General features: G+C 58.4%; 2 protein-coding genes across 5 annotated transcripts; one reads left to right on the top strand and one right to left on the bottom strand.

Moving 5' to 3' along the window:
- The first annotated feature begins 72 nt into the window (after window positions 1-72).
- On the top strand, window positions 73-14,284 carry STRIP1 (striatin interacting protein 1). 4 transcript variants are annotated; one of them, XM_039565219.1, is made up of 21 exons: window positions 73-166; window positions 2,320-2,389; window positions 2,658-2,732; window positions 3,306-3,440; window positions 5,065-5,185; window positions 5,547-5,615; window positions 5,994-6,100; window positions 6,497-6,624; window positions 7,646-7,828; window positions 7,912-8,129; window positions 8,377-8,442; window positions 8,645-8,708; window positions 9,158-9,229; window positions 9,451-9,525; window positions 9,686-9,783; window positions 10,161-10,287; window positions 10,381-10,481; window positions 10,703-10,769; window positions 11,513-11,617; window positions 11,812-12,016; window positions 13,555-14,284. In XM_039565219.1, exons 1-21 carry the CDS (start codon window positions 116-118, stop codon window positions 13,800-13,802), a joined length of 2,385 nt encoding a protein of 794 aa, XP_039421153.1. In that variant the 5' UTR covers window positions 73-115; the 3' UTR covers window positions 13,803-14,284. The 4 variants fall into 4 exon arrangements, with proteins under 4 accessions (XP_039421153.1, XP_039421152.1, XP_010402781.1 ...); XM_039565218.1 differs by lacking the exon at window positions 73-166 and adding an exon at window positions 193-332; XM_010404479.3 differs by lacking the exon at window positions 73-166 and adding an exon at window positions 2,113-2,238.
- A 943-nt stretch (window positions 14,285-15,227) lies between these two features.
- On the bottom strand, window positions 15,228-22,544 carry ALX3 (ALX homeobox 3). The gene is made up of 4 exons (XM_039565221.1): window positions 22,259-22,544; window positions 18,899-19,200; window positions 17,659-17,721; window positions 15,228-17,003 (listed from the first exon to the last, which is right to left on the bottom strand). Exons 1-4 carry the CDS (start codon window positions 22,503-22,505, stop codon window positions 16,308-16,310), a joined length of 1,308 nt encoding a protein of 435 aa, XP_039421155.1. The 5' UTR covers window positions 22,506-22,544; the 3' UTR covers window positions 15,228-16,307.
- Between the last annotated feature and the right edge of the window lie 1,057 nt (window positions 22,545-23,601).

Here is a 23,601-nt window from a genome sequence, read left to right as displayed (position 1 = left end):
GGGGCGGGCAGCGCCGGCCGTGACGCGGCCGCCGCGGCGGAGCGGCGGGACCGGCGGGCGGAGCTGCATCGCACCCACCGGAGACACCGGAGCTCCTTTAGGTGCCACTCCCAACATGGCGGCGGCGCTGCCCCGGCTCTCCCTGCCGCTCCCGCGAGAGGAGGGGGTGAGTCCTCGCGAGAGCTCGGCGCGGCGGAGCGGCCGACATGGAGCCGAGTGGCGGCCCCGGGCCGGGCCCTGTCCCGGTCCCGGGGAACAACAAAGGCCGCGGTGGGGCGGCCGCGCCCGGGAGGGGCCGCGACTTGGCCCGGCCGCCGCGCAAGGACTCCGAGGTCAGCGCCGCCGCCGCCGGGAGCGGGGTGGCCTTCCCGGGCGGGGCGGGCCGCGCCGGGCCTCGTCCAGGGCCTGCCCACGGCTGCCGGTGCCCAGGGGCGGTGCCGGTGTCCGGTTGGTGCCGGTGCTCGGTGGTGCCGGTGCCCGTGGGTCCCGGTGGGTGCCAGTGCCCGGGGGTGCCGGTGTCCAGGGGTGCCAGTGTCCGGCTCTTTAGCCTTGCTTGGGCACCGCCTTCCCTGGGACCAGCCCAGGACCAGCCGGTCCCCTGGCCCCGGTGCTCCAGTACTGGTCCCAGGGCCGCTCCCTCGGTACCGGTTCCCTGGCGCAGTGGCCCCGGGCTGTGGAGCCGAGAGGCCTCTCCCTGCCCTGACTCTCCCTGGTCTCGATCGGTGCCGGTTTCCCGTTCATCTATCCCTTCCCCACGTCCGGGCCGGTGTGACCGGGCTGGGGCGCGAGGGTGGCTCGGTCCGCCGGTCGCAAATGGGGGTGACAGTGGTGGCCCGGGGGTCTCACAGCCCATCCGGGGGTTTTCTCGGTGTTACCGGTCGGTACCAGCCCGGGGTGGGGTGTCGGGTCCCGCTGCCGTGCTCGGACCAGGGATGGATCCAGCCGGAGGTGACCAACCCCCGAAGGACACCCCGCGGTCCTGGGGTCACTGAGCCTTGGGGGTCAGGAGGGTTGTGTGGAGCTGAAGGATCCCGGGGCTTTTCCTGAGTGTTTTAATTCCTGGGATGGCCCCAGAGCTGTTCGCTCCCAGGGGTTCCTCAGAAAGGTCCCTGGAATGCCAGGGGAGGGATGTGAGGGGGAATCTTGGAGAGCCTGAGGTGCTGGTGGGACTCCCAGCAGAGCAGAGCCAACACAAGCCAGGGGCTTGGGGCTACCCCTCCCTCAGACCCCTGGAATTTGGGATTGTTCTGATGTGGGTCTGCCCCTCCGTCAGGAGTGGGAGTCTCCCAATTTGGGAGAATTCTGCTGTGGATTTGCACCTCGTTCCGGGGTAGGTGCCCCAGAATTTGTGTGGGTTTGGTTCTGAGTTTGCCCCTTCTTCAGGAATGCGTGCCCCAAAATTTGGGAGAGTTCTGCTGTGGATCTGCCCCTTGATCAGGAGTGGGAGCTCCAGAATTCAGGAGAGTTCTGCTCTGGGTCTGCCCCTCACTCAGGAGTGGGAGTCCCATAATTCAGGAGGATTCTGCTCTGGGTTTGCCCCTTATTCAGGAGTGGGTGTCCCAAAATTTGGGATGGTTCTGGTATGGGTCTACCCCTCTCTCAGGAGTGGGTGCCCCGAAATTTGGGAGACTTTTGTATGTCTGCCCCTCACTCAGGAGTGGGTGCCCCCAAGTTTGTGAGGATTCTGTTCTGAATCCTCCTCGTGCTCAGGAGTGGGAGCCTTGTAATTCAGGAGAGTTCTGGTGTGGATTCGCCTCGTACTCAGGATCCCAAAATTGGTGAGGGTCCTGCTGTGCGTCTGCCCCACTCAGGGCTGGGTGCCCTGACACGCTCTGGGTCAGTGTTCATGACTTCCCCAGAGGGAGCTGATATTTTGTGCTCTAAAGGTTCTGGATGTTTTTGCAGCCTCTCCAAAGCTGTTTGGAGTTGTTTCATCCCCCCTAATCCCATCTGCTGGGATGGCACAGGGGGATAGCCCAAATTTTCCCAGTTTTGTGCGAAATGGGTGAGCTCTGAGAGCTCCTTGGTGTCACAGAAGCCTCTCCCTGTCTCCTGCTGTGTTTGTCGTGCTTTGGGGGCTCCCCCCGTGCTTTGGGGGTGCTGCAGTGGCTCCATGCGGCACGGCCGATGGAGACGCAGGAGGTGGGCTGGAGTTGCCTCGGTAACGTTTGTGCTGCTGCAGGAATGTTTTTGGTCCCTAAACCAGGAAAACCAACCCTGGATTTGCAGGAGGATGAGGTGAATTGTGAGTGTTTTCGGGGATTTTGGCTTTCCTGAAATATGCTGTAATGGAACTGATTTTTTTCCCTGTGTTTTCAGGGCTATTCGGAGTCGCCAGACCTGGAGTTTGAATATGCAGACACGGATAAATGGACAGCAGAGCTGTCGGGTAAGGAATTCTTCCGTGATGGATCAATTAATCAACCGTGATTTCCTCTCCTGGTAGAATTAAAGGAGCTCTGTCAATTCCAATATCACTTTATTATTATATTTAAATACCTTATTGATGTTAAAAGGGGCAGGATATGTGTAATTAATATTTTTGGCCTTACACTGGGTGGGGTTTTATTACATTTTGATATTTTGGCTAAAACCGTGGTTCCTGGGGCAGAGCTGCAGCTTGGTGCAGGTTTTTGGAGCTTCTCCTCTTTTGGCAGAGCTGTACAGCTACACGGAGGGGCCAGAGTTCCTGCTCAACCGAAAATGCTTTGAGGAGGACTTCAGGATCCACAGTAAGAGCCTTTTTCTGGATTCCACTCTCCCTGGGGGGAGCAGGGGTTTCTCTTCCTGGAGAAGAGGAGCCTGACGCCAGAGCTCACTGGGGTCTGCAGCTACTCCCGAGGGGCAGCTCCGAGCTCTGCTCTCTGTGAGCAGGGACAGGACCCAGGGAAGGGCTGGGGCTGTGCCAGGGGAGGGTCAGACTGGAGATCAGGAAAAGGTTCTTCCCCCCGAGGGTGCTGGGCACTGCCCGGGCTCCCCAGGGAATGAATGGGCACAGCCCCGAGGCTGCCAGAGCTCCAGGAGCGTTTGGACAGCGCTGCCAGGGACCTGGTGAGATTTTGGGGTGTGTGTGCAGGGCCAGGGGTTGGACTGGATGATCCTTGTGGGTCCCATGCAGCTCAGGATATCCCCTGATTCCATGGTTGATCTAATCACCGGCTGGGTGGCACGAGACATTCCTCAGCCGTCACACATCCCTGGGAGCCCTTCCTGCCAGCAGCGCCGCGTTCCCTGGTTGTGCCAAGTCCCCCCGAGCGTGCCCGCGAGTGGGGCCGTGCCCAAATCCTGCCCGCTTTGTCTTGCAGTGCGGGACAAGAAGTGGCCGGAGCTGGAGCGGACGCAGCACCGCACCCACGCCATGCGCCTGCTGGACGGGCTGGAGGTCACCGCGCGCGAGAAGAGGCTCCGCGTGGCCCGAGCCATCCTCTACGTGGCACAAGGTGACACCGGCCTCGGGCCCTTGCTTCCCCCACTGCTGAGTGCATGAAATGGATTCTGTTGGGATATGGGCCATAGATGTGATACAGATCTATATAATTATACAGTTAGATGTGTAATTGTAGGTGTTGTATTTTATATATTATACTAGATATTGTATGTGTTCTAATTATATATATTATACATTATATATTATATATTGTATATATTATATTATATATAATATATGTAATATATAATATATTATATATTGTATATTTTATATCGTGTATATTTAAATATTTAATCTAGAACTCCCTTATATACATAGAGTTTTTATATATATCTTCTATATATTTAATACATTATATATACTATATATAATATACAATATACAATATGTAATATATAGCTTTGTATTATATATAGTATAATATATATTGTATGTATATAGTATAATTTTTATATTGTATATTATTTGTTATTATATACTATTTATGATACATAATGTATATATTATGTATTATTTATGATACATATTTTTTATAATTTATATATAATTTTTATATATCATATAATGTACTATATACATTATATATAATATATAATATATATTATATATATGAGATGATATTGTACTGTTTCATATATTTAGTATATACATAATACAATATCATATGTATAATATATATGTAATATATACTATTATATATAGTATAATATATATAGTGTTACATTATATATGTGTGGTAGATTATATATTACATATGTATTGTAGGTTATAGTGTACTGTGTATTACATATAATATACATGTTTTTTTCATGTATATATTATATATATTTATGTATATATTATATATATTATTATGTGTATATTATATATATGATATTATGTATATATACTATTTATATATGAGACAGTACAATATCATCTCATTCATATATAATATACATAAAAATATACAATAGTAAGCATAAAATATGTAATTATATATACATAAAATATATAATTATAATATGTATATTATATGTAATATATAGTACACTATAATCTACAATACATATATAATATCTACTGTATATTGTATATTATATATTACATAAATTACGTTTTGTGTCATATATATTTTATACATCATATACATTATATATTACACTGTATACATTATATATTAAATGCTATATGTATTTTCTGTATATATATGCATTATATATAGTTTATATTTTTCATATATCATACATTATACACAATACGTTATGTATACTGTATGTATTATATCGATATATAATATAATGAATATATAGTTTTAATATGATTCAATAATTACTAATTATTTTAATATGTAATATTTTGAAGAATTTTCATTCCTCGTGGATTTCATTCCACCTGGGATGTCTGGAACAAAGCTGACTCTCTGGGACCAGATAGTTTAGAGCAGTTCTGCCCAAAATTTGGCTGATTTCCCCGTATTATCCCACTTCTGCCAGACCTGGAATGCGTTACCCAAAGAGGGCAGTTCCATCCTCTGCATCCCGTTTTTCCCTCAGTTGTAGGGCTGTGTTTTCCATCCCCCCTGCCAGCGCTGTGGTGCTGTGGGAGGGCCTCGGGATGCCCGCCGAGGTGGGATCAGCAGGGTCTCCTTGCAGGCACCTTCGGGGAGTGCAGCTCCGAGGCCGAGGTGCAGGCGTGGATGAGGTACAACGTCTTCCTCCTGCTGGAAGTGGGAACGTTCAATGCCTTGGTGGAGCTGCTGAACATGGAGATCGAGTGAGTACTGCGGGAAAACGCTTCAGGAGTGGCGCTGGAGCTCCTTGGTAGGAGTTTTTCTGGTTTATGGCACAAAAACCTATCTGTCTATCCCTGATCTGATTCCTGCATCCACCAGAGTGACTCCCGTTGTTTGGGGTGGATGTGTAATGTAGGATTATACCTGATTTCTCCTGAAATTCCCGATGAATCAAACTGCCTGGCAGCAAACAGGCAGCTCTGCTCCTCCTGCTGGGGCTGCACTGGGAGCAGGGAGTTCATGGCAGCAGCGTCTGTCTCAGGGTTTGGTGCTGGCACATGGAGTGCCCATGACAGAGTTTGAATTCCTCCAAATTCCCTCTGAGCTGTTCTCCCTCTGCAGCAACAGCGCAGCCTGTTCCAGTGCCGTGAGGAAGCCGGCCATTTCCCTGGCTGACAGCACTGACCTCAGGTATGGAGTGGGAATGGGGGCACAAGGAGGGGGGGCCAGGGTTTTCTGGGAGCTTTGGGAGACTGAGACAGGCACTGGAAGGGGTCCCAGAGCTGTTTCAGCTCTGAGAGTTTCCAGTGGTGTCCGTCGTGCTCAGCCTGCACAGCAGGAACAGGACAGGTTGGGGATATGAAAGCAGTAAAATTTGGGCAAGCAGATTTTTTTCCTGGTTGGACTTGCGGAGACCTTTTCCCCCGGTGCCTGTGTGCTGGTGTGGAGCAGCTTCGTGAATTCTGGATGTGGTCTGGGTTGCTCCAGCCTCTCCCCGAGCCCTGGGTGCTGACAGTGCTTCCATAACTTATCCCAGGCTCAGGAATTCAGCTGCCCTGGTTTTTGCAGGGTGCTGCTGAACATCATGTACCTGATTGTGGAGACTGTGCGCCAGGAGGCCGACGGGGACAAGCCTGAGTGGAAGAGCATGAGGCAAACCTTCCGAGCAGAGCTGGGTGAGGGTCAGGAGCTGGGATAGAACTGCCAGGGCTGTAGAGAGTGACTTGGGATTTGGCTCCAGGACTCAGATAATGGGGACTGGCAGCACTGAGTTAGTTTCTGCCCAACTTGTGGGGCAGAGGGAGGTGAGCAGAGAAGCCATCCAGCCTTTTCTGCTGCTGGGTGCTCCCTCCCTGGGAAAAAAATGGAATATTGGGGCTGTCGTGTCCTCTCAACACAGGGGTAAGAAATTACGGAGTTTACAAGGCTGTGGAAGGGGAGGGAGAGCTGTCTGGAATGAAGGGGAGGATCTTGGAACTGATGGGGAGGAGAGTGCAGGGGCTGGTGATGCTGGTGATTGGGGTGAGGCCAGGCATGAGGAATTCCTGGCTGATGGTGCTGTGTGGTTCCAGGAGCCCCCCTGTACAACAATGAACCCTTCTCTGTCATGCTCTTTGGGATGGTGACCAAATTCTGCAGCGGCCACGCTCCGCACTTCCCCATGAAAAAGGTGCTGCTTCTGCTCTGGAAGACTGTGCTGGTAAGGAGAGGCCGTGGGATGTGGGAAGTGTGGTTTGGTACTTGGCAGAGGAGGGAATTCTGCTCTCAGAGTTGGCTGTAATTGCTCCATCCTCTTGTTGTGGTGTTCAGTTTTCTTTTAAACCCAAGCCAAGGTTTTCCCCTGTAAGGAAGCATTGGATATTGGTGTCTGGAGCTGGATACGAAGGATAGACCCAAAGCAAGGTCCCTGGCTGGGGGAAGGAAAGCTCTGAGCACTGCAGTTGTGGATGCCTGGACAGCCTCCTGCCCCTTTCAGTGACATGAGGAGCACAGGACAGGCAGCTCCTGTTTGAAACCCTGGGGGAAGGATTTGGGCCCCTCAGGACAAGAGAGACTTTGAGGGGCTGGAGTGTGTCCAGGGAAGGGAACGAGCTGGGGAAGGGTCTGGAGCTGCTGAGGGAGCTGGGTGGGCTCAGCCTGGAGAAAAGGAGGCTCAGGGGGGACCTTCCAGCTCTCCACAGCTCCCAGACAGGAGGGGGCAGCCAGGCTGGGGTCAGGCTCTGGTCCCAGGAAACGAGGGACAGGACAAGAGAAAATGGCAGCAAGCTGTGCCAGGGGAGGTTTAGGTTGGATATTGGGGAAATTTTTTCATGGAAAGAGTGGTCAGGCATTGGCACAAGGCTGTCCAGGACGGTGTTGGAGTCACCATCCCCAGGGGGATTTAAAGGACACGTAGATGTGGCACCTGGGGATGTGGGTTAGTGGTGGCTTTGGCAGTGCTGGGGGAACAGTTGGACTCGATGATCTCAGAGGGCTTTTCCAACCCAAATGATTCTATGATCCTGGGTTGCTCCAGCCTCTCCCCGAGCCCTGGGTGCTGACAGTGCTTCCATAACTTATCCCAGGCTCCGCGATTCAGCTGCCCTGGTTTTTGCAGGGTGCTGCTGAACATCATGTACCTGATTGTGGAGACTGTGTGATCCTGGAAAGTGAGTTTGGGAAGGGCAGGTGTAGATGCCCCGGGAGTCCCCCACACTCAGCATGCTGTGGTCTCCCTGCAGTGCACGCTGGGAGGGTTTGAGGAGCTGCAGAGCATGAAGGCAGAGAAGAGGGAGATGCTGGGGCTGCCGCCGCTGCCGGAGGACAGCATCCAGGTGATCCGGAACATGCGGGCGGCCTCCCCGCCCGCCTCCGCCTCCGACCTCATCGAGCAGCAGCAGAAGCGTGGCCGCAGAGAGCACAAGGTGGGGACAGGGACATTAAAGAGGGCACTGCCAGGAGCTGAGCTTGTTTTTGGGATATTCCCTTCCCGCTCTCCCCGCTCCAGGCCCTCATTAAGCAGGATAACCTCGATGCCTTCAACGAGCGCGATCCGTACAAAGCCGACGACTCCCGTGAGGAAGAAGAGGAAAACGATGACGACAACAGCCTGGAGGGAGAGACCTTCCCCCTGGAACGGGATGAAGTGATGCCCCCCCCTACCCAGCACCCCCCCAGTGACCGCATCACCTGCCCCAAAGGGCTGCCCTGGGCTCCCAAGGTCCGGTGAGTCCAGGGGGCTCCCTGTTGGGAGAGCTGGAGCAGGGTCGGGGCAATGGAGGCTGTTGATACTGGGAATCTCAGCAGGGATGTAGGGAAGGTGTTTGGGATGGGGTGGTCACTTTGATGGCTGTTTTCTTGCGGGGTTGGCTGGGCACCCTTTACCTGACCACAAGGCTTTTCCCTGTGCCTGGGGCTGTGGTGTTCCAGATGGGCAGGAAGATGTGACTGTTCCCTTCTCCCTTTGCTGCAGGGAGAAGGACATCGAGATGTTCTTGGAATCCAGCCGCAGCAAATTCATCGGCTACACGCTGGGCAGGTGGGTGCAGAGCCAGCCCAGGGCTGCCATCTCAGGGGGCTGTGGGAGAGGCCAGTTTGAGGGCTGCTTTTGTCTCCACGTGGCAGCAGGGAAGGCCTTGGCTGGCTGGTCCATGGCCTCATCCCTGGGTGGTCTCTGCCCCACCCCTGGGTGCTCAGCCCTGCTCCTGCCTGCTCCCAGCCTGGCTCTTTCCCTCCTCCAGTGACACCAACACCGTGGTGGGCTTGCCCAGGCCCATCCATGAGAGCATCCGCACCCTGAAGCTGGTGAGTTAAGGAATTCCTCCAGGCCCTGCTGCTGTGTGGGTGCTCCTTGCCCATCTCCCTGCTCCCATCACAGCTCAGGGGGGATTCTCCTAACCATTTTCCCCTTCTTCCATCCAGGGATGGGAGAGCAGCCCTAAGCTGTCATCTCATCCCTGGACTCAGAGGTTGTCTGAGCCCCTTTCTTAGGGGGCTCCATCCCTTTCCTAGGGGACTCCATCCCTTCCTTAGGGTGCTCCATCCCTTCCTTAGGGGGCTTTATCCCCTTCTTCATGTCTTCATCCCTTTTTACTGGGCTCATCCCAGACCTGGGCCCAGCAGCTCCCACCCTGCGCATCTACACGGGTCACCCCTGGGACAGGGATCTGGGAGGGATGGAACGGGATGGTGGGAGCAGGCTGGGGCTGGGGCAGCGCTGGGGGGCCGTGGTGACCCCTCCCTGTCCCCTGCAGCACAAGTACACGTCCATTGCCGAGGTGCAGGTGCACATGGAGGAGGAGTACCTGCGCTCCCCGCTCTCCGGAGTGAGTGTGGGAATGGGGTGGGATGGAGATCCTGGGCTGGGAGTTGGGGACACTTGGCCCTGCCAGGTTGTTTGGCAGGGCTGAGGGGTTTGTTTTGTTGGTGAGGAGTTTCTCTGGGGCAGAGGGGGTTGGAGCAGGAGTTGGGGGGTATCCTGCCCTTGGGTTCATACCCTGTGGTGGTGGCTCCTGGGATGAGGTTTTCTGGTCTCTCCTGGCACCAGGGGGAAGAGGAAGTGGAGCAAGTCCCTGCAGAGATCCTGTACCAGGGCCTGCTGCCCAGCCTGCCCCAGTACATGGTGAGCTGGGGAGCACTGGCATCCCCTGGATCAGTCCCTTCCCAGTGATGCATCCCAGGTTTTCACCCCCTGCCCTGCTCCTCTCTCCTGCAGTGGGGAAGGGGCCTGTGGCCAGTCCCCCATGGCTCCCATTCCCCCTCCATGTCTCCCTTCTTCCCAGATTGCTCTGCTGAAGATCCTTCTGGCTGCAGCCCCCACCTCCAAAGCCAAGACAGACTCCATCAACATCCTGGCGGATGTCCTGCCGGAGGAGATGCCGTGAGTGGCTGTGGGGTGGAGCAGCTGGCTGGGGGTGGGAAGGGAAGGAGGGATGGGAGGGAGCTGGGGGAGTGACATGGTGTGGGCTGGGGCTCCCTGGGGATGTGACCCTGCTCTGCCCTGGATTGCACCCTGCAGGAGCTGGGAGGGGCAGACCCTGCCCCAGCCCAAGGATTATGGAATCATGGAATGTTTTGGGTGGGAAGGGACTTCAAAGCTCATCCAGTTCCATCCCTGCCGTTGGCAGGAACACCTTCCACTAGACCAGGTTGGGCTTGGACACTTCCAGGGATGGGGCAGCCCCAGCTTCCCTGGACAACCCGTGCCACCCTGCCAGGGCAGAATTCCTCCTGATGCGATCCCTCTGTGTCCCCCAGGACCACGGTGCTGCAGAGCATGAAGCTGGGCGTGGATGTCAATCGGCACAAGGAGATCATCGTCAAGGCCATCTCGGCCGTGCTGCTCCTCCTGCTCAAGCACTTCAAGCTCAACCACATCTACCAGGTGAGGTGGGCCAGGCTCCAGCCGTGCCTGCGAGTCTTTGGGCATGGCAGGACCCCCAGTGGGTCCCCGTTCACCCACCTTTCTCCTCCCCAGTTTGAGTACATGGCCCAGCACCTGGTCTTTGCCAACTGCATCCCGCTCATCCTCAAGTTCTTCAACCAGAACATCATGTCCTACATCACTGCCAAGAACAGGTGAGGGAGAAGGCTGCCCACCTGCATTCCTGTGGGTGTGGGGAGGGGTCCCTGTTTCTGTGGCTCCTCTGCAGTCCCTCCCTGGCAGTGGCTCAGGCTTGGGCAGACCTGGAAAGTTCCCAGCACAGCCCATCTCCGGTGGGTGGGCAGTGGGGGCTGCATTTTCCCCAGGCCAGGGGGGATCTGGGGGAACAGCACGACCGCCCCTGTCCTTCCTGCAGCATCTCTGTCCTGGACTATCCGTACTGCATTGTGCACGAGCTGCCGGAGCTGACAGCAGAGAGCCTGGTGAGTCCTCCTGCTGTGGCAGTCCTGGGGTGCTTCCTGGGGGAATTTGGGATGCAGGGAGGCAGCAGGGCTCCAGCACTCAGCCCTTGCACCTTCAGCACTCCTGTGCTCAGCCCCTGGTGCTGCTGGGATTTTGGGGAGGGGGATGGGGATGGCAGGTGTCTGCAGGGGTGGAGTGTGTTCAGAGAAGGGAATGGAACTGGGAAAGGGGCTAGAGCACCAGGAGTGGCTGAGGGAGCTGGGAAAGGGGCTCAGCCTGGAGCAAAGGAGGCTCAGGGCGGACCTTGTGGCTCTGCACGACTCCCTGACAGGAGGGTGGAGCTGGGGTTTCAGGCTCTGCTCCCAGGGAACAGGGACAGGACAGGGGGAAGTGGCCTCAAGCTGTGCCAGGGGAGGTTCGGGTTGGATATTGGGGAGAACTTCTTTGTGAAAAGGGTGGTCAGGCCCTGGCACAGGCTGGCCAGGGCAGTGTTGGAGTCACCATCCTTGGAAGTGTTCAAAAAATGTGTGGGTGTGGTTGTGGCACTTTGGGACATGGATTAGTAGTGGCCTTGGCAGTGCTGGGGGAACGGTTGGACTCGATGATCTCAGAGGGCTTTTCCAATCTTAACAATTCCATGACTGGATGATTCCATGCCCACATGCTGTGCTGTCCCCTTTGGACGTGGCTCCTCAGACCACCACAGCCTCTCCCCATCCCCAACTCCAATGCTTTGCCTGACCCTGCATCTCCTTCCCCACAGGAAGCTGGAGACAACAACCAGTTCTGCTGGCGGAACCTCTTCTCCTGCATAAACCTCCTGCGCATCCTGAACAAGCTGACCAAGTGGAAGCATTCCCGCACCATGGTGAGGGCTGGGAATGTTCAGGCTGGGAATGTTGTGGAGCTCAGCGTGGCCAGACCAGGGCCTCACTGGGCACCTGGGCTAGGGTGGGGATACCTTGGGCCAACCCAGCGCTTGGTGGGGAGTGAGGAGCGAGCAGGGAGGGAGGGCTTGGCGCAGGAATCCATCCCAGCTGGATTTGGGGGCTGTCCTGGCAGATGCTGGTGGTGTTCAAGTCGGCGCCTATCCTGAAGCGAGCTCTGAAGGTGAAGCAGGCCATGATGCAGCTCTACGTGCTGAAGCTGCTCAAGGTGCAGACCAAGTACCTGGGCCGGCAGTGGAGGAAGAGCAACATGAAAACCATGTCTGCCATCTACCAGAAAGTGCGGCACCGCCTCAATGACGACTGGGCCTACGGCAACGGTACCTCCCGGCATCCCCGGCCCTGCCACGCTGGGCTCTGTGCCCCGAGCTGGCCCTTGGCTGCCTGGGGCTTGGGCAGGTGCACTGGGTTGACCTTGGTTGACCTTGGTTGACTTCAGCTGGTTGAGCTTGACCAGGTGCCCACCAAGCTGCTCCCTCGCTCCCTCTCCCAGCTGGACAGGGGAGGGAAAATCAGATGGGAAATGATTTGTGGGTTGAGATAAGGTAGTTCAGTACAGCAAGAGCAGAAAAAAAAAATAGGTTTGTTCTCTACTTCCCATCAGCAAGTGAGGTTCAGCCACTTCCCAGGAAGCCAGGCTCCAGCACGGGGAGTGGCTGCTGTGGAAGGCGTATGTTTTAAATAACAAATTCCCCTCCATTCCTCCTCCTTTCCTTAGCTTTTATATCTGAGCTGACATCACAGAGTCTGGAATATTCCCTTGGCTAATTTGGGTCAGCTGGCCTGGCTGTGTCCCCTCCCAGGATCTTGCCCGCTTCCATCTGCTTGGTGGGGTGGGAATGTTGGGAGACAGCGCTGGTGCTGTGCCAGCTCTGCCCAGCGGAGCCAGAGTACTGGTGGGTTCTCAAAACCTTCGCAGCTCCCACTGCAAAGCCCAGCACTGGGAGGGCTCCTACGGGAAAATGAATTCCAGCTGATCCAGACACAATCCCAGCAGGTCTGGGGGGTGGGAGGGATTTGGGGTGGGGACATTGCAGGGATCAGGGCTCTGCCAGGGGTATCAAGGCTGAAAACCTTCTTTTTTGGCCTAAATTGGGCTGGAACAGCAGGTTTGGTGCCTCCCCAAGGGGGTCCAGGTGCCCCACTGGGGTGTCCCAATCCCACCATCAGGATGTGGGAGCTGGGGCAGGGTGGCATTGCAGTTTTGAGGTGGGATTTTTGGCCTGAGCATGTCCTTGGGGGTGTACGAGCATTTCCTGGCGCAGGGGGTGAGTGGGGCCAAGGGGAGCCCCCATTCCTGGCTTCTTTTTGGTTGTTTCCCTGTGGTGGGGGTGCTGGAAGTGGTGCTGGAGCTGTTGGTGGCTCCTGGCTCTGCACTTTGTTGGAAGTACCTACAAAGACCTTTCCCAGGTGGGAGGGGACTGGGGGCATGGGGGTTGTTGGGAGGAGACAGAACCAAAGGATATTCCAGACCCTGTGACATCATGCTCAGAATATAAAGTGGGGGAAGAAGGAGGAACTGGGGGATGTTGGGAATGATGGTGTTTGTCTTCCCAAGGCACCATTCCTGGGATGGAGCCCTGTTCTCCTGAAGGTGCTGAACACCTGCCTGCTCGTGGGAAGTGGGGAATGAATTCCTTGTCTTGCTTTCCTTGTGTGCACAGCTTTTGCTTTCTTGATTTATCCTAACCCACCATTTCCCCAGCTTTTACCCTCCTGATTCTTCCCTGCTCCAGCTGCTGGGGGAATGAGCAAGCACGGGGCTCAGTCTGGCTGGGGTTAAACCACCACACCGAGGGGTTTGGGCTGGATGAAGGGTCCCCATCTCCACTCTGACCATTCTCATCCCTGTTCCCAGACCTGGATGCCCGTCCGTGGGATTTCCAGGCGGAGGAGTGTGCCCTGCGTGCCAGCATCGAGCGCTTCAACTCGCGGCGCTACGACCGGGCCCACGGCAACCCCGACTTCCTGCCCGTGGATAACTGCCTGCAGAGCGTGCTGGGCCAGCGAGTGGAGCTGCCCGAGGATTTCCAGGTCAACTACGACCTGTGGCTGGAGCGGGAGGTCTTCTCCCGGCCCATCTCCTGGGAGGAGCTGCTGCAGTGACGGACACGGGGAGGCAGGATGGGTTGCTTGGAGAGCTCGAGGCTGACCTGCTGCCACGGGGCGGGGCAGCGAGATTTGGGGGGGGGGTTTGTGGGTGGCTGCACCGCTGTGGTGGGCTTGGGAAGAGGATGGAGCTGGGGGGTCCTCGCTGAGACCGCATCCTGCCCCTCTGCTTCCTTCCAGGCTCATCCCAAAGCTGAGGGTACCCTGGGGGTTTCCTGTGGGGTGGGGGAATCTGTGCCAGCCCCATGCGATGCTTTCAGAGGCACCACCCTCCTGTGCCCTCCCAGCCAGGAAGGGGGAGCAGGTGGCAGTGTGGGAGGGGGCTCACTGGGTGGGACACCAGGCTGGCCCTGCCCAGCCCCTCGGGGGGGTCAGGGGGGCTTGGAGGGGCTTGAGGGGCTGGGGTGGCCTCCCCTCACCCTGCAGGGTGCAGGGGCTGTACATACATTATATATATTTGGTGATACCTCTGCCCCAAGCGTGGCCGGGCTCTGTCCGTGTCCCTGTCCGTGTCCCTGTCCCTCCTGCCCGGAGTTGAGCTGGGATGAGTGTTCCTCATCTCGTGTCCTTGTCCCCACTCATCCCTCAGATCCCAGGAGGTCCATGGCCCCTCACCAGAAGGTTTATCAGTGTTACCTTGCACCCAGGTCTGTTGGTTTGGGGGGCTGGAGGCCTCGGGAGGAGCTGGTTCTCCCAGGCATTTGCCTGTGCCATTCGCTGAACCCTCCCCCAGCTCTGTACTGGGATTTCTGACGCCAGTGTGGTGTTACCACTGGGATTTTCTTTGGTCCCTGCTCCCAGCGGAGGATCCCGACACCAAATCCTGCCAGAGCTCAGCCTTGCACAGCCCCTGGCCTCAGTTTCCCTGGTAGAGGGGCAGCAGCAGCCCTGGGGGATGAAATCCTGGGGGATTTACCCTGATTTGAGGCAGGCATTTGCAGAGATGGTTGTGGGCAGAGGGAGCCTGGGACAGCCCCAGTTCCCACCCCATCACCTGCTGGGATCCTGAGCCTGTGGAGCTCCAGGAGCGAATCCAGCTGTGGGAATGCTCAGCCCCAGCCCTGGAAGCAGCAAACTGAGAGACATCAGAGAGGCCCTGTGGGCTCAGCATCGATGGTAACGTGCCCTTAATCCATGCCTGGAGCTGTCCCCATCCTGCCCTCTTCCCCTCAGCCAGGGGTGACATCAAGCTGGAGCCCCAGATCTGTCTGGATCCTGAGTGCTGCACCCTGACCTCGTCCCCCTGTGGGTCTGGATGTGCCCCCCAGGGTCCTGCCAGGGCTGCTCCCACCACTGGCACCCCCTGGATGCCTCCAGCACCATCCTGGCCCCCAAACCTCATTCCCAGCAGCAGAAGGGAGGAGCCTGTTGGGAGTCTCCATCTCCAGCCCCGCTGGCTTTATGGGGCCGCTGGAGCCATAATTAACTTCTGAGAAATGTGGTTTATTGTTTAGAAATGAATAACAACATCCCCACCGGTGGGAGGGGGGTGTGAGATGTCCTGGGTGAGGGTGGGCACCCCTGGGCTGCCTCCTGTGGGCACCCACCGTGGCCAGGCTGTGCCCAGGGTGCCAGGGCTTGGCTGAAAACCTTGGGGTTTGGCCCAGATCGGGCTGAAATCAGCAGGTTTGGTGCCTCCCCGAGGGGCTCCAGGTGCCCCACAGGGGTGTTCCCCCCATCAAGACGTGGGGGCTGGGGCAGGGGGGCATTGCAGATGTGCAGGGAGGGGGTTTGGCCCGAGAGTGTCCCTGGGGGTGTGCCAGCATCTCCTGGTGCTGGGGCAAGCAGGGCCAAGGGGAGCCCCCGTTGCTGGCTTCATTTTTGGGTGTTTCCCTGTGGTGGGGGAGGTCACAGGGGGTGGAGGAGGGGACAGGACACGCTGGTGCTTGGGGGGGCTTGGGGTGCCCCCCTGGGAACCCCCAGGGCAGATGGAACACGTTGGACACAATGAGGTGCTGCCCTCACCCAAGACTGGCCATGCAGGTACCACCCCGAAAATGCAGAGCCCCCCCCAAAATCCACCAGTTGTGCCCCCAACCCCCCAGCTGGAGCATCTGGGAGGGTTCCCACCTGCTGGGATTAAAACACCTTCCTGAGGGGTGACAGGGTGACCCCCCCCCCAGGGAAACAGCCTTTCCTTTGGGATCCTTTATCCCTGTAGTCCCCAGCTCATGGATTTACTGCCCATCCCAGGGTGGGCACCAGGAGCTGTGCCAAGGCCTTGTTTCCCCTCCAAGAGGGAGCAGAACGAGCTGCGATGCTTTGGGGGGGGCTTTGGGGCTCCTTGGCCCTGCCCCCAGTAACCCCCGAGCACCAGCAGCTGTCCCAGTCCAGCCAGTCTTCCCAGTATGGGACTGGGAGAGGAAGAGCCCAATTCCTGCCATTGCTGGTGGCACTGGGCAGGGGGTGAGCGGCCAAATTTCAGCTGGGGAGGGGAGAACTGCCCCCAAAACTCCCCTGCCCTGGTGCTCCCTCGATCCCCCCCCCGGCACCGTCCCCTCCTCAGCCACACCCCGGGGCGGGAGGGGCGAGGGGAACACACGAGGGGGGGGTGGGGAAACCACCGGGAATCTCCATCAAACCCCGTTCACTGGAGGTGCTGGGAGGGCTCAGGTATTCTGGGGAGCCATTTCTGGGGTCCCGAGCTGCCAGTGCCAGCCCCGCTGGGGTAGCCTGGGTTCGGGGGTGCCTCTTCTTCTTCCCCACAGCCCCCATTTGACCCCTCCTCAGCGGGACTGGGGGGAGCAACAACATCGTGGTGGATGTGGGAAATCTTGGGGTGTGCAGAGAGGGGGTGAAGGTGACCCCAGCACCCTGACCCCACTCCCTGGTGCCGGCGGGGTGGGGGATACGCTCCGGAGGGATGAAGGCTCCGTGTCCATCCCGCGGGGGGATCATGTGGCCCAGTTCAGGAGACTCCCGGCCCCGTCTTTGCTCTTCATCCTCAGTGGCATCAGGGTGGGCGCTTTGTAGTCGTGTTGGGGGGGCGGCTCGAACGGGTGGGGGCCAGGGCCGGGGGGGGCAGCCTTGCAGGGAGTAGAGGCTGTTGATGCCGGGATGGGGGCCCGGGGAAGCGGGGATGCCCACGAAGCCGTTGCTGGCGGCGGGGGGGTACGGGGACATGCAGGGGGACGGGATGCTCTCGGGGGGCAGCAGCCCCGGGGGGCTCCCAGGGCTCGGCCACAGGTTGTTCTGCAGCTGAAATAACAACAACAGAAACCCAAAATGAGGGTGGGGACATCACTCCCCGCTCAGGTTCCCCCATTCTGCCTTAGATCCCGCTCCCCCCCTTCAGATTCCTCTCTCATCCCACCTTTGATGCCTCTCACCCCATGTTGGATTCCCCTCGGATTCCCCCCACCCACCGGGTGCAAAGGGAGCGATGCCTTTGCTCTCTTTTAATGGCCTTGGGGAGGTTGAATCCCGGTTGAAACATTCCTGCCGGGAGAGTTTGGCTCCAGGGATGTGCGTGAAGCTGACTTTTAAATTATTTTTATGCTTTTCGATATTGGGGGGGAAGGGGGGAAGGCAGTTTTGCAGCAAAGGGGGGCAGGAAGCACCAATGGATGGGGGAGAGCTAAAGGGGGTCTTCAGGAGGGAACCCCCCAATACCTGCCCCTGTTCCCATGGGAAATGGAGTGGGACATAAAGCAGCATCTTCCTGCGTGTGGCAAAGCGTGATCCTCCCTCTTTTCCGTCCCGGGCCGCACTTCTCCCGAGGGTGGATGGAACCGTGGGGGAGAAGGGGCAGGAATGGATGATGTGGGGCACCCGCGGGTGCAGTGGGACGGGACCCCTCCCCTGGGACTGGGGTGGGGCACAGGGCTGGAGCAGCCTCCGTGGCATCTCTCACCTCCTGGATTTTCCCGTACCGTTCCCGTTTCCGCCACTTGGCCCGGCGGTTCTGGAACCAAACCTGGGGGATGGAGGAGGGGGCTGAGGTGTGGGGACCCTTCCCCTGCTCACTGCAGCCTCCTGCCGAGGGCCACACTCCTCCCCAGCAGGAAAAGGGCCGGACACGGTGCCACAGCGTTCCGGAGAGCCGGAGCTGAGCAGAGGCAGCTGCTCTGTGCTCAGCGTTGGAGCTCGCTGCCTTTTCCTCTGCCAACAGCAGGAATCTCCGCATGGGCAATGATCCGTCCTGCCCCGTGCATGATCCTTCCCCCTCCCTGGTGCTTCTGGGACTTGTTTATCCCAGATTTTGCTGCAGAATGAGGCTTTTTTGGGTGCTGATGTCCCATCTGCGTGTCCCCTCCGTGCTGGAGTGAGGACTGCTGCTCACTGGGGCGGGGACAACTCCAGCAGCAGCTCCCGGAGAGGAGGGTGCACTGCCGGGATACTTGGCTTGGGGCTCTCGTGGCTGCAGGTGGTTTCATCTTAGTCCACCCCAAATCTGGGGTCGGAGGCTCCGGTGGGCGCTGAGTGGCTGCGGGCTCGGGGGACACTTCCCCTGCCTGTGCCTTGTCCCCATTCCTGCTCCTGGGGATGGCAGCTCCCCGCGGGTGCTCCCTGCTCATTTCCTCACCCTCCGCCTTCATTTCCGCCCTGCTGGGTGCACCCTCCAGCCGCCTCTTCCCACTGGGAGCCTCAAACCGCATGGAGACACCTCTGGAAGCAGCTCCCCGCAAGCGTGATGCCGGCGGAGCTGGGCAGTGAGGATCGGTGTCATCCTGCCCCACGTCCCGGGATGTGCCACCCCCAGCCCCGTCCGCACTGGGGATTCCTGAGCTCCCGGGGATTCCTCTCCTGGGCTGGCGGCTGGAGGTGCTGAGCTGGGAAGGGTGGCTGGGAATGATGGATGCAGTGGGGGGATCACGATTAGGGCATCCTGAGGGGGGTGGTTGGCACTGACCTCCCAAATTTTGGCTCTTTCCACCCTTTGGGTGCTTGTCCAGGGGGAAGTAGCAGAGGGTTCAGAGGCAGCCAACACCCACAGCTCAGCAGTGGGTGCATGGCCTGAGATTTTCCATCTGGGATTTAGCATATTCATGGCAAAACCAGCTTCTGTCTCAGCATCCATCACCTGGCAGACAGGGAACCCCGCCCTCCTGGCAGCCCCCAGGGTGTCCGTGCCCACCCCTCCGTGCCCATACCTGCACCCTGGCTTCCGTCAGGTCTGTCCGCAGTGCCAGCTGCTCCCGGGCGTAGACGTCGGGATAATGCGTCTTCTGGAAAACCTTCTCCAGCTCCTCCAGCTGGAACGTGCTGAAGGTCGTCCTGTTCCTCCGCTTCTTGCTCTTGCTCTTGCCCAGGGGCTCGGGGAGCTCGGGGATCCCGTGATCCCGGAGGCTGCCCAGAGGTGCTGCCAGTGGACACCCCAAGTCCTCCGGGCCTTTCGGGGGTGCCCTGCAGGCTGCGGGAATTGCCTGGAACCCACCTTTGCAGCCCTTCTCACCTGGCGGGGGAGAGGCACAGGACCAGCGGGGGTTAATGGTGCCAAGGAAGCCCAGAACGCTCCATGCCACAGCCCTGGCATCCCATCCCATCCCATCCCATCCCATCCCATCCCATCATCACTGCCACAGGGGAAAGGGCTCAGTATGGACACGCAGCAAGGCAAATCCATCCCTGGGGAGGGCAAAATCTGTGCTCGCTGCGGGAGCCGTGGGCAGGAAAAGCTCCTTGCGGGTGGGGAAAGCCTGGCTGGAGCAGCGGCTGCTCAGGGTCCCACTGGGATGCTGCGACTGCACGGGGAGGGGGCAGAGGAGGTGGGCACAGGGATTTTTTGCAGATGGTTTTGCCCCACTCTCCTCATTCCTCTCGTCATCCCCTTCCTCCCACTCCCTTCCCGCCCAGGCTGGAGCCTCCGCCCGGCTCAGAGCCCAGAGCGGAGCCACAGCACCCACCAGTGACCCCGAAGCCCCCCCGGCTCGGGGCCCCCCGCGCTCCAGATAGTCCAGGGGGAGCTCTGTGCCTCTGAGCCAGCACTTCCCTGGAGCTGCAGCTCCTGGGAAAACACTTGGAAAGGAGTGAAAAATAACGCCCTGCTTTTTTTTGCTGAAGAAGAGCTCTCCTTCCTCACCCTCCTCTGGGACCAGAGCAAGAAATCTGGGGGTTCCCCCCTTCCCCTTGGTGCTGCTGCCTCTCTGGGATGGATGGTGGAATGGGATCGAGGAGGAAAATCCCTGTCATGCGTTTCGGGGGCCACTTCTGTACCCCCAGGAGGGTTTTTGTCCCCCACATGGGGACACAGAGAGCTTGGCAGCTTCAGGTGATTCTGGCTGAGCCAGGGAAAGGAGAACTGAGCGGGGAATCGGCAGATGGGGAGGGGTGCCTTGGGCTCCCCCATCTGCTGAGGGGACACAGAGGTGTCACTTGGGAAGGAGACAACCTAAAAATGCTGGGTTTGCCCTGATCCCACCCCAGTCTCCAGCTCCAGAGATTCGGGATTTCTGCAGGTGGGGAGCACTGGCTCCCTCGGGGGGACAGGATCAGGCCCACGACCAGGAGGAGGGAATGCCTCCTTTGGGATGGATCCTCCGTTCCAGCCCGGTGACCACCACGTCCCAACAGAGCAGGGAAATTGGGTCCCCGTCCCTGCAGACCCACCCAGGGCTCCGCACCCCCCGAACCAGCCCCCACCACGGCCTTTTCCGGCCTTTCGGTTTTGATTTTTGGTTGTTTTCTAATTAAGGCAATTTGGGGGCTATGGAGCAGCCAAGCCCAGATCCAGCTGCTTTGAATTAATGGGAAATTGTAATTTGGGGGAGGTTTGGGGGGTGATTGCTCCTCGTCCCTCTCAGCACCGACCTGTCTGTGTGTCTGGTCATGGACAATGGCAAAGGAATGAGGCCAAATTGCCGTTTCCTCCCTGCTTTGGCCTCCAAAGCGCTCAGCCGCTGGGCCGGAGGGTTTTAATGCTTCAAAACCAAATCTCACCAAAGAGCAGCCCCAAATATAACCAAAATTAAGGGGAAAAAAATTACCAAAATAAAATCCTGCTGCACAAAGCATCGAGTTTGGGACTTTCCCCCCGTTTTTCAAAGACAACACGGCGCATTTCCGAGTGACCCGCGGGTTTTGGCATTGGAGACAAATAAATAAATAGCCAGAAAGAAGGAAAAGGCAGGAAGGAGCGGGATGCAGGCACGGAGCTAAATAAACACAGCGGCACAGGGGGACAAAGGGAAGATACGGATATTTTTCTCCCACTCCTTCCTAAACTGACACCCCCCGAAAGATTTGGCGGCGCTGGGGAAGGCGGCAGCTGGGGAACAGCTGTACAATTCCTGGGATAATGGGGAGGGGAAGGAACTCAAAAGGATCATTAAGGAAGGCATGGGGGCATGGAAAGGACTCCCAGGAACCGGGGGAAACACCCGCGGAACGGCAGCATCCCCCCACCGCAGCGGGAGCAGGTAAGCGCCGTGCCGGGGACCCTCCCGGTGCTCCCAGACGGCTTTTCCCGGCAATTCCCGGGGCTTTTTCTACCTGTTCCCCGAGGCGGCTTTGCTGGCTCCCACCTGGTTCCCATTGCCCCCGCAGCGCTGCCTTTTGCTTCTTATACTGAAGCAGAAGCGGGGGAATGATATTAAAGCGAAAGTGGGAGTCCCGGAGAGCCCCCGACGGGCCCGGCCGGGAAAGCGCCAGGGAACGGCGGCTGTGGGGAGAGCCCGGGGGGTGAGCCTGGTCCCGTCCAAGCCTGGAGAGGGGTGCGGAGCCCCGGGACATCCGGGCCAAGGGGAACCGGGCGCTTTGGAGTTCCGGAGACGGGTACCGGGGAGACCGGGAGAGCTGGGAGCGCTGGAGCCCGGAGTCGGGCCCTGGGGAGCGAGAGCGTTACTGCCCCGGAGCGAGGCACCGAGGAGCCCCAGGGAACCGGGAGCGCTGGAGCTCCGGACCCGGGCACCGCGGAGCTGAGTGCGCTGCCAGCCCCGCGGTCCGGCCTCCCCAAGATCCCGGAGCCCCGGGCCCGTCCGTGAGGCCGCACCGCGGGTGCTGCCCGGTGGGGTCCGGGGACGGGAGTCGGCGGCCGGGCGCGACTTTGCAGCCTCCTCCGGGGAGCGCGGCCGTTCTTATCCCGGTAACGGGGTCCCGCCGTTCCCCACCCCGGGCCGGTCCCCGCCGTCGCGGCAGCGGGGCCGGGTCTCTCCCGCCGCCTTTTCTCCCTCTTCCCTCCTTGTTTCTGGAGAACGAGAACCATCCCGGAGACCCCGGTCTCTGTCGCGACACAGTCCCAGCTGCCGACACTCGGCAGCAGCGGCCCTTGCCGGCTCCGGCTCCCGTCGGGGGATGTCCCGGTGATCCCCGACGGGGACATATCGCGACATTGGCCGCCTCGGAGAAGCCCGGGGGAGCGTGTCGGCGAAATGACGCTCTGGGGGGGTCAGGGCTGGGGCTCCCGGCAGAACCCGAGGCCGCGGGCGGAGGCAGAGAGGGGGGAAGAGAAGCAGAAGGGGCCAGGAGGGGTCGGCGGCCCCGGCCCCCCCATCCACCCGCCGCTCCCCTGGTACCTGCAGCCCCGGCCGGGTACAGGGGCTTCCCATGGACGGCCGCGGCGGGGGGGCCCGGGCTGGCGACCCCCAGGTACCGTGGCTCTGCCCGGACCGGCGGGCAGCGGCCGGGGCGGGGGCTGAGCGGCGGCGGCCGCCGGTGGGGCCCCGGTGGACCGAGGGCGAAGGCGGTGGGAGGCCGGGGGAGCCCCGGGGGACCCCCGGCCCGGCGAGGCGGGGGGAAGGCCGGGCAGCCCGGTGTCTCCATGGCGCAGGTTGGAGGGGACGGGGATGGTCCGCGAGAGCGGATTTTGTGCGGGGCACCGGGAGGAGGGGGCCGGGGGGGCGATGGGGAGGGAGGGATCGGCCCGCAGCCCCCCCACCCCGCACACCCCCACCCGCCCCCCCACTCCACCGCCAGTCACGTGCGTCCTCCCAGCCACTTCGTTAACCCTCTAATCCCAAATCCTCCCCCCGCCCGGGACACTTTCCCGAGTGGGTCAGATCCCTTCATCCTCAAGGCAGCGGCCGCGGGGGGAGCCGTGCTGCTCCCTCCCCGCGCTCCCAGTGTCTCCCAGCTACAGGAAATGCCCAGGGCACTTCTTTGATTTAAAACTTCATCCCACACTGCTGATAGCAGCAAGAAATACCAGGCAGGGGAGAAACTTACATTTTCCTGACACTCTCTGGGTTTATTTTCCCCCTCACAGGCTCTACAGAATCCATCCGTAGCCTTTCCCTCCCCAGAGCCAGGGCTGAGGCCTGGCACAAGTGGGTTCAGGGATGATTGTGACCTTGGGACAAGGGATGCAGGGATGGTTGTGGCCCCAGGACACGGGATCCAGGATCCCACGGTGTTCCTGGAGCAGGTTCTGGTGTGGGTGGTGCTTGCTCCTAGCACCAACGAGATCCCATCCTGCTCCCCATGTGTCCCTGCTGATGCTTCCACACCCCAGGATTTGGATTCCCTCATGGCAGCATCCTGAGTTTGGCTTTGGCATCAGGCACTGGTGTGGATCAAAGCTTCTTTATTCCCCTTTTTCCTGCATTTTGCTCCTCTGCTCCCCAGGGCTTGCCTTGGCTGGGAGAGGATCCAGATTTTGGGGGGTGTTTGTGTGCAAAATGTGGGGGAAATCTGGAATTCAAAGGAGAAGGAATTAAATAAGAGGCCTGGAGAACTAAGTGGAAATCTGGGCTGAGGGGTGAAGTTTTACCCCTTTATTTGCTGTTTTTACCTGTGCACAACACTTCGAGTTCATTTTTGGGCATCACTCCTTGCTCCAGGTCTGTGAAAAAATAACCTGCAGGTGTGGGAGGTGTGGGGCAGGGGTGAACTGCATGAGAGCAGCAAAAAGAGGTGGAGA

Source organism: Corvus cornix, chromosome 26 (genome assembly GCF_000738735.6).
Source record: "Corvus cornix cornix isolate S_Up_H32 chromosome 26, ASM73873v5, whole genome shotgun sequence".
Lineage (NCBI taxonomy): Eukaryota > Metazoa > Chordata > Aves > Passeriformes > Corvidae > Corvus > Corvus cornix.
This window is presented reverse-complemented; position numbering and strand designations above follow the sequence as displayed.